The following is a 10,709-nucleotide window of genomic DNA, read 5'->3' as shown; positions in this document are numbered from 1 at the left end:
ATTGTAGACTTTTGGCCATCATAGGCAGGACCACAACATTTGTGGGCCAATAATACACCAATATACTGCCTGATTAAGCAGCACACTAGGTTTTGGGACACAGCCTTATCTAATTTGTTATTACTTTTAATCAGCTGTAGTTAATGCCCTTAACTATGGGTATGTTCCACTAAGTTTTAGCAACCAGAAATTTTCCATATAATTTATGTATTAGTTTTTGTAATTTATCTTTAGTTTTGACAGTTAAAACTTACGTTTGCAAAATATTTATCATGATAAGTGTTCTTGTGCTATATTTGAAATATTTGGTTTTATATTTTATTATGTAATCCCACAGTATTTATACATTCTTAAGTGTCCTACTGCATGTAACACCGTGGAAAACAATGAAACTAGAATGGTCTGGAACCTGTCTCACTAATTGCTCAGGGGTGTAGAATTACTTTTAGTCACGGCGCAAGTGCGCACCGTAGAGAGCGTCTTCAGCGCGCGCTGTCGCACGCAAACCTTGACTTCACGTGTAGTTCGTGTCAGAACGGGCTGGCAGGCAGGTCTAAGGACCTGGGGGATATTGGAACCCTCTTCTCATTCATTCGCACCCGCTCTCCTCCCCACACACCCTGTCGTAGCAGCACAGAAAGCCAACAATCAGACAGCTGTCGACTGGCGGCTCGAGTCGCGCGCGCTACATCACCGATGCCGGGAAACCGTCAGCTCTCTCGCGCACGGGCGGACAGTGACTATGTGAAGCAGTGACCGCGAGGATGGACCAAAGGAACTACTTCGCCGTTCTGCTGCTCGCTTTTCATGCTCAACTCACATTTGGAGAGTTCTTTCCAGGCAAGTTTGCATTCTGTTCTGTATCTTTTTAGCCACTTTGCGGAGGTTGGCGAGCTTTGAATGCCGTAACCCAAGACGGGATGAAACTTTAATAATTGTATCTTGTTCATTAATGACGATGTTCTGACGGGAAATGCAACTTATTGTTATAACGTTAATGCTCGATTAAAATGAACTGCAGAAGACCTGCTGTTGCTTTATTTATAATTTGTGACTTTTTATAGTCGAATCATACGTTAATGACGGATCTGTATCGTTATTTACCTCAGTTTTTTTTCTTGTGGAGCTAAGTGTAACGTTATCTCATTTTGACCAGAAAGATTACTGTTTTCTCTTAAATTATTATTATATTATATTATATTATATTATATTATATCAAATCATATCATATTATATTAAATTACATTTTAATCTATTTAAAAAGTAGTATATGTTAAGGCTATTCTAGGCTCAAGCTGTAGCCTACATTTATAAATGACAGACTGGATTAAGAAAAGTTTACTCCGTCAGTAATACAAAGCCTACATAATACGCTCATAATTAAAATAGCTATTAGTACTTTGTGACTGGGATAATTAATTATATATTTTTGCGTTTGGCAACGGTCGGTTTGGGGAACTGTTGAACAGGGCGATTAGATCTCAGAATAGTCTCTTATCATGTGAGCGAATCGGCCACCGTTCCCGTGCCATTGTGAAAAGGCTGCAGTTCATCCCTCCGCCGGAGGGGGGCGCTCTGGCCACATACAAACCATGTACTACAGCATCATTGGTTGTATCGTGGGTTGTTGAGAAATTGTCCTAGTACAGAAGAGATTGATCTGTTTCTTTTGTTTTGAATATGATGAATATTTTTTTTGAAAAGCATATTTTCCTTGTCGTAAAATAACCAGCTGTGTTCAAAGACAATACCGAAGAGCTACATTATAACAATAATTATATAGTTTATTGATAGGGAGAATTTCTGAAAAGAACTATATAAGAAATTATATAAGACAGAATTGTCTAGTTTTATTTGAATTGAAAGGTAATAAAAGTCAATTATTTTTGAAATAGCTGTTTTAATGTTTAAATGAAACCAGTTATTTCTAGAAGAAAATGTCTTGTACATTAAAACTTAATTGATGCCTTAAATTTAAATAAACTGATGCCAAACTAACAGCTTATGGTGATAACAAGTTTCTTACACTTGTTCACATTTGAGTTTAATTACTAATTACTGAAATTGAGTTGAATTGCTTAGAACTTTTAACAGTTAAGAAAAATCACAGAAATTATTGTACCAAATTAAAAGTGACGGAAACAAAGGTGTTGATAGATATAACAATGGTAAAAAGGGTTTCTTCACTTTATTTACAATAAATTATTACAAAACGGAGCAAAAAAAAAAAAAGTTTAATTATGCATTTTATTAATTAGGTTTATTAAGTTTATTAAAAAACACCCATGCATTGTTTAATAAGTGCTGTTTGTCCATTTCAGCTTTTGCCTTGGGGTCTATATGTTAAAGACTAACACTCAGACAATAAAGTTAATCAACAGACAACCACAGTGGACACATATTAAAACAGAATTCACTAATTCACTCTTGGGGCTTGACTAATAAAATCAGGAAAATTTCACTGTATTTACAGAAACATCTGTTGGCTTTGTTTGTTTGACACGTCTCATGTGCTGCTGACCTGTTGAGCAAATACAATGTGCTTCTGTTATATCTTTCATGGCTTAACATGTTCATCTAATAAGCCCCCAGACCAGTGTTTTAAAATTGCTTTTAGTGTCACGTCTGTAGCCTGGCTCTTGTTGCGAGGATAATTTGTGTTCCATTCTATCTTTGCTTGTAATTTTGGCAGGGCCAACAAGACTTTCTCTGTGCTTCAGTGAACAGCTTGACAAGTATAGGCCTATCTTTATTCACGAGTCTGAGGAAATGAAAGCAAGGCTATCAACATAAAAAGACACCAACAAAAAAGTACATCTTTTTTTGGATGTGCTTCTGTGGTAGTGCTGTAGTATTCTTTGAAGTAGCATTTATATTCTATGGAATGTGAGTATGGTGGCCATTTAGTACCATGTTATATATCAAAGTACTATGGTATTGCTGTCTAGTTCCATTATTGTCCCATGAGACCCTCAGGGCCAACAGGGCATAACGCCTCCATCACATTTATTCCACAAATTGATGGACATCTCTTATACTTTATTGATGTTTACTTCATTTATAAGCTGTTTTAGTGCACAACTGGTGGAGTAGGTCTACATGGGTGAAGCGGATGAGTGTGCCATAATTGATTTAAAAGAGGCAGTTATTTCACTGAAAGATTTCCATTTGGCATTTAATCAATCACTATAATATTGTAGTGTTATTTATTGAAGTAAAAATTGTGTTATTTAAGTTTTATATTTCATATTTTAACACTAATGAAGAATTCCTTTGTGTGTTGGACACTTGTTGACTGCTTTTTCTTCACACACCAGTCTGACATTTCCATAAAAAAAAGATCATGAGAAATAAGAAAAAAGAAAAGTGTGTCCAAACGTCTTAGTAGTGTAGTGTGTGTGTGTGTATATATATATATATATATATATATATATATATATATATATATATATATATATATATATATATATATATATAGCATTTGTTAAAATTATTACCATCATTATTTAAATTTACTATATTTAAGTTCCATGGTTTTACCACAGTATTTAAATGTAATCCAAAGAACATCATCGTATTACCATTGTGTTTTTTCCACTTTTTTTGGTTAATGATAACATAAGCTTGCTTGAGAATGGTGTTTTCTTTCTATAATCAAGTTTTTAATTTTTTTTAAGCTGTTTGACTTCACCATTTAGATGGCAAAAAAGGGTTTACTGAACAAAAAAAAAAATAATTCAGTTGCATCCAAAAACATATGATGAGGGCCCTCTATGTTTACATTTAGGCATTTAGCAGACACTTTTATCAAAAGTGACTTAAAGTCCATTCAGGCTATACAGTACTTTTTTTTGTGTTCCTTGGGAGTTGAACCCATGACCTTTTGCACTGCTAAGGCAAAGCTCTACCACTGAGCGATATAGCCTAAGTTTATTCACTGGAGCCTGGTGGTACATGGCCACCCATGTAAATTTATCCCCAGGCCCCGTCTGTTTTAGCAGCAGCATGATAATTTATTGCAAGGCAGTTTAGTTTATCTAACTCAGACACATCATTTTTTAAATTTATTTGCCTGGCAGAAGTTTTAATTTCATTGAGGTTGCGAGGAGATGCATATTATTAATAAGAATGATTAATTAAAACTAATGAGAGACAATATACCCTAAGGGAGCTGTGGATTTGTCTCCCTCTCTCTCTGTGTCTGTATCCTGCTCTGACAGCTACTCATTTGCAGCTCAGTGAAGTCTCTTATCATCCGCACACTGCCAGACTAATAGCTAATCCAGGAACTGCCAGGGTACTGGATAATCCAGTTCACTCAGTGTATGGATTTCTTTGGGCTCCTAGATTAATTCTAATATCCTTGAGCATGAGGCATTTAGAAATTCATATATACTGCTTTTTGCCTACTGTTGTTTCTTTTCTAATGTTTTCTGTTCATCTTTTCCTTCGCTATGGTTGGACTGTGTTTCTATTAGTGTTTACTGCTGTAGTTGACTTATTATACACTTATACATTATACACATACACTTATTGAATAGACTGTATATATGGTTATGAATCCATATGCATTTTTATATTATTATAATTTAAAAATTTATACGTAAGATTCATTGTTTTTATGCAACCCTCAAGTTAGATCAAGGGTCATAAACCCTTTTCAGGCTGTGACCCCTAAATTTTATAGTATAATTATTTTTGCAAATTTTGGTATTCAGATAGAAATATATATATATATATATATATATATATATATATATATATATATATAATCCTAGTTATACAAGAGTAAAAAGTTGTAAAAACCCCTGAGTAAAGTGGGAATGAATAGCCAACGAAACTTAAAAGGAAAGAAAAAGACTTTTATACTTCATTAAGAGTAACCGCCACATATAGCATGACTGAATTCTTGCTGAGGCTCGCAGGGCTAAATGAGCAGGCGAGTCTGAAAGCCTCACTCCGTCACAACTTGTATGGAAACAAAACGAGTTGCCTTACTGTGACGGCTTCCTCTTTTGTTGTGATTGCCGCTCTAGACCGAGATGGAGAGCCTGTCTGAGGGGGTGGAATAACAATGCAAGAAATCAGGGAGAAATGAAACGCTGAGACCCGCAACTGAGAGATAGACAGAAAATATCGAGAAGGGAAAAGGGGAAAAACAACACTTGAAGTGGACGAAAAAATGAGACACCTGACAGGACCAACAAATGACTTTGCAAGGGCTTTCGGGACATAATGGATTTACACACACACACACACACACACACACACACACACACACACACACACACACACACACACACACACACACACACACACACAGGAACATGATTATTTCTCGTGTGTCCATTAGAAAGCACCAGGGCCGTAATTGTTTTCTTTGACCTGCTTGTTATCGCCCTGCTCTTGGTTTGCCAGGTTTCAGTGCTCCACTCTTGGCCTCTGACAAGCTGTCACTCAGTTGCCTGTTTAGTATTCGAGTGAGAGCGAGAGAGAAAGGAAGACTGTCAGAGGTGTTATCTGCATGACAGTGCTGGTCTAATCCTCGCCACTTATTCTATTTCGCTGACTAAATGACAGCTCAATACTGGAGTGCGGGCCAGGTCCACTATAAATGAGACATCTCCTCCTCCTACTGTACAGAGAGTGAAAACCTCTGGAGCAGCCATGTTTAATATCTGAGGAGTTATTTGGAGCCACATTTAGGCTAGTCAGTATTTAAAGGGATAGTTCACCTAAAAATCTTTTTGATGTTGCTAAAAAAACACATATTCCTCTGTAAAAGGCATTTTTGTGGAAAACAAAGTAGCTTTTTTTTGTACAGTGAAAGCAGGGCCTGAAACTAACTTTTTGCCAGACCTGCCAATGGCCGGTGACTTTTGGAAATTTACCGGACAGAAATATATATATTTACCAGCCACAAAAAACAAACAAACAAACAAACAAAAAAAAAACAGGCAGTTATTACACCAAAGTTTTAAATAAAAATCACAATCCCGGATTCCAGATTTGATATTAAAACTAGTAGCTTAACCAATATAAATTTAATAGGCTATATTTTTAAAGACTAGTAAATAGTCAGTTGTAAAATAAGAGCAAATCAAATTACAAGCAATAGCACAAAATAGCCTACTATACAATAAAGATACAAATGGAAATGGTGCATTTCAGGCAGAAATGTAATAAATTATGCTTATCAAATAACACTATAGTCTTTATATCTTTTTTTATTTCTTTGTCCTATTTCCTTGATTAACATAAAACTTGCAGACGACAGCAGGATTATTGGACTTCTGTGTGTATCACTTTAACACTGCAGCTGGAAGTTGTCAACACTAGATGTGACAGAGTGGCCGTTGCTTGGACTATTTCAGAATTAGAACGGGAATCCATTTACTTTCTGGGATTTGTCGTGTCGCGCACACTGCACGAGTGTAACGCGAGTCCTTTCGTGTGTTCTAGCTCTTGCATATTTACATAACAAAGGCTTAAACTTTTGTGATGAAGCAGCACTAACCCGTCAACCATACGGAGCGTCATTCACATTTGTTCATGTTTATGCTCTCTCAACATTGCACTGTTAGAATATTTTGCCAAATTTTTACTCACATTTTGCGATTGGCGAGTGTTCATTTTAGGCCCTGAGTGAAAGTGAAAAGAAAAAAAAACTATAAATATACTGTATATAATTTATTTTGACTGAATCAAATTCTTTAAATAGCTCCTTAAACTCAACATGAAATCAAAAAATTACCTTTTTTACAGTACACTGTGCACAGCTGTGAATGTTTATTGGTTTGTCTGTGTAATATTTCATCAAAATAATATTATAACTTGTTCAGCATCTGAAATAACTTTCCTTTTCAGCTTTTCACCAAATCCTCTTAATTTTAATTCAACATTCAACGTGACATCAAAACTGACCCCAGTTATTTCCCTAAAGCATGTTCCTAGACTTATGTGAATGATTCATCAGTACAAGTAATTTTTTTTTCTTTGCTGGTCACCAAACCCTCTTTTCTCAACCACCTGTCATATAGAGACTTTTTAAATTCCATCATTAACTCTGTTTTTAATTCATTCCAGATGGATACAATGAGGTTCCAGCCTACCTAATTATAAATGTATTTTTCTTCTCTCTGGTTTGACATGCATCTCTTTCTTGGATAGGTTTCATATAATGTCACTGACATTAAATTAATTAAGCATGTGACTCTGATCTAGTCTTATGCTAAGAGAGAACATGAAAGTGAGATCTTCCACTCTTCTTTGATCCATTTCTCCAGGGCACAAATATCCATTCCCCTTCAGTCAGCACTCTCCAGCAGGGTCATATTCATTCTGGATGGGCAGAAGGGCCCTCTCTGACGTCCAGGGTGTCAGGGGATTTAATGTGTGATAAAAAGTAATTATTTTTTTCCTACTGTGTGTGCATGGCCGGATTTACAGACATTCTCTCTGAAAGATTCATGAGCGTTTAAGAGGAGAAAGAAAGAGAGAGGGGTCGAAAGAGACACTGCTCCTGTGGGAGAAAAAAGAGACAATGTCAAAGAGAGACAGAGGAAGACAGGAAGAGAGAGGAAATCGTAATGAGGAAAAAGAAAATCCCAACAAAAAAGTACCACAGAACTACTACTGCTAAATATATATATTAAGATGAGAGAGGGAGAGAGAGAGAGAGAGAGAGAGAGAGAGAGAGAGAGAGAGAGAGAGAATTGTGTTTTATTCTGCATTAGGACACAATGTGAAGTATTCTCTTATATGAGGTGTTTTGAAATATGAACCACTTTGCAGCTGCTCAACATTTAATAAATTCCGGCACTTGTTTAAAAATATTTCTGAATGGAATTAACTATCTGGCCTGTCGTTCTTTTTATTCACCTCTTTGTGGGTTGGAGAATGAGCTGTTTTGTTGCTGTAGCGTGTAAGGCTCAATTACAGCGTCATTAAAGAGACACAGGCTCATTTGATGCCCCATCAAATCACTGTCAGTCTCTGTTGAGTGCTGTCATCGCAATGCTCTCAGAATCAATAGAGCAATAAAGAGCTTTTGACAAAAACAGTGAGGGACTCATTTGAATGTGACACCTTATACCTCTCTGTCCTGAGCACACAAGCAGGGGATGGATTTCTATTCACAGCTGTAAATGTCTCAAAGAAGGCATGCTAAGAGGTTCCCATTTAGACCAATCCATAAATGATGGGAGGAAGAGAGACACAGGAAAGATTTTTCTTTTTCTTTTCTTTTTTTTTTTAAAGAAAACAAAAGGGAGAGAAGAGAGACACAGGAAAGAAAACAAAAGATGCTTTATGATTTTACTAGTTAAGGGGTGTCATTAGACGCAGTACGAATCATAGAAAGGTTATTGTTAATAATAATAATAATAATAATCATTGCAATTACAATTCTTTCACCATATTATTAGTCAGTGAGCTTTGAAAAAAGGACCTGGTGCAGTAAGTGATGTCCTGTCACAGATTGCCTTATTTTGGCTTTAGATGGGTCTTAAAATTAGATTTCAGAGCTGGAACTGTAGGTTTTTATTAACAATTATTATGCGATTAACTAAGTACATGATTCTGCGCTGTATTGTGGATATACACATAGTGAGGTATATGCAATGTCTACATTTACAATACAGTAAGGCCTTCATTGTTTTATTGCTAATAAAAGTAAAACATTTTCATCAAAGCATTATTTTATTAAGCAAATGTATTACCATCCTTCCTCTTCCTTCAATTACAATTTTTGTCACAGTTGTTACTATATTGGTTGTATATTGTTTTTAGAATTCTTATTTTTTTTAGTGTTATATCAACATTCAGGACAGGAACTATTTGTTTTCTAAATGTATTTATGTAACCAATGGAGACAAAGTATGTTGTTGCACTTCTAGCAGGGCTGTAATGCTACATTCAAGTCATGATCATATTTTATATGCTGAATGACATGATAAAGTCATACATTTCCGTTTTGCATCTGTGTTTACAGTGTGTCAATTAAATAACGGCAGAAAGAAATAGTTATTGGTCATAATAAGTTGTAATTTGTAAATGTTTATTGTATAATATAGTTTGTATGCGTTTTGTGTGTTGTACTGCTGATGAAGAACAGCAATAAAGCTTGCCACTAGTCATTTAGCCGGTTTATGAGGCGCCAGGTGAACAAACTACATTTGCCATCATTCTTAACAGCAGCATGAAATGCACAGATAATGTGTCAATTACAAATCTGATGAGCATCATTTGCTCTTTATTTTGTTGCAGTAGTGCTAAAAAGCTTTCTTTGTTTGTCAGTAAGGGTAAAAGGGAAAAATGCACATTGCATATATGATTTCTGACCTTGTAAGTATGAACTTCACAGCAGAAACTCACTGTTTGTAAGCAGGATTGAATTGAATCGGGCATAGATGTTCCTCAGAGAGGGAATGAGGGATGGAGGGGTTGAGATAAAGAGGATGAGGCTAAGGTTTTCTGGCAGAGGGTTATTCAAGAGGTGGATGAGAGAGAGAAAGAGGAAGGTGTTGGTAGAATGATTCAGACGGTGCAGATTTGGAGAGCTGAGCAAATATCATATGGCTAGCATTGAGAAATATCCTGTCCTTCTGTTTACTCTACAGGTCTCTCATGGAGAGGAATGAACTCAAAGAAACCTGCACAGATGTGTGTGCGCATGCATACGCGGTAATTGCCATCAATGAATCCATCAATAAAAATTCAGTCTAATTGGATTGAGATGGAGAGTGTCTTGAATGAGATTTTAGATTTGATTAATTGATAATTAAATTCGTTATTATGAAGACAGATTGCGTGTGGTTGTAAGCGAATCTTAATTTGAATAGCATTGGAAAGGTGTTGAAGGACCCCATTTTGCTCCGGCTGTTCATTTCTTAATGTGGTAATTATACAAAATCCAGCTGTTTCTTCATTTATCACTTTGAACGAGGCTTTATCTCTCAGTTTAATAGCTGACTAATGAAGATCTATGGGGTCTGCGTTAAGTTTAATGTGCTAAAGGTCATACGAACTTTGAGATAGAAGTTTGTGTGCTAGCATCATGAACAAGTGTGCAACTTAACTTAAAATTAAGTTACTTAAAATTAAAAGTAAAATTAAAAATAACTTTCACTTTTTATTTTCACTGTTGGTATGCACACACAATAAATCCTGTCAATCTAATAAAAAAGATAACAAAAAAATGAACAACCTTAGCTATCCCCTTCATTAGCCATTAGAAAACCAAATAGTCTCATGCTGCTTCTCAGTGTCTAAAAACAGCTGCTGTTGCTTGACTTTTTCATCCACCTGTTGTTCAATCCTCCAGGTTTCGTATTTGCAAGAACTTTAATCCTTTATCAAAATGGCTACAATTTGCTGCATATTTTTTCTTAATATAATTACCTACTTCACTCTTAAATATTACAGAAGTTGTGACTGCTGGTTCATGTTGACTTTAATTCCTTGTATAAACAAAGGAGCAAGTGCAAGAAAACATGAGGAGGAAAATGGCAAGGGCAGGAATATTTGCAGAGCAAAGTGACCCAAAGATAATGAACTGGACGGCTCTTATGTCAGGGCTCTGTCAGAAGTCAAGGGAAGGGAGAGATGAGTAACAAGACCCCACATGCATTCATTCTCCTTACATTTCCTTCTCCAGAGACACCATTAACCTTTAAGGGCTGTGGTGGATATCCAACACATACTTTTGG

General features: G+C 35.9%; 1 protein-coding gene across 5 annotated transcripts in view; it reads left to right on the top strand.

Moving 5' to 3' along the window:
- Positions 1 to 455: 455 nt before the first annotated feature.
- The window catches only part of LOC109091128 (receptor-type tyrosine-protein phosphatase T-like), a 236,531-nt gene continuing 226,277 nt past the window's right edge, over positions 456 to 10,709 (top strand). For 3 of the 5 annotated variants that reach the window (XM_042758908.1, XM_042758907.1, XM_042758906.1), the window contains exon 1: positions 456 to 840. In XM_042758908.1, coding sequence (XP_042614842.1) covers positions 765 to 840 — 76 coding nt within the window. In that variant the 5' untranslated portion in view covers positions 456 to 764. The remainder of the gene's footprint in view (positions 841 to 10,709) is intronic. The other 2 variants (XM_042758910.1, XM_042758909.1) reach the window with 1 other exon arrangement.

The sequence above is a fragment of the Cyprinus carpio genome, chromosome A6 (genome assembly GCF_018340385.1).
Source record: "Cyprinus carpio isolate SPL01 chromosome A6, ASM1834038v1, whole genome shotgun sequence".
NCBI classification, from domain to species: Eukaryota; Metazoa; Chordata; class Actinopteri; order Cypriniformes; family Cyprinidae; genus Cyprinus; species Cyprinus carpio.
This window is presented reverse-complemented; position numbering and strand designations above follow the sequence as displayed.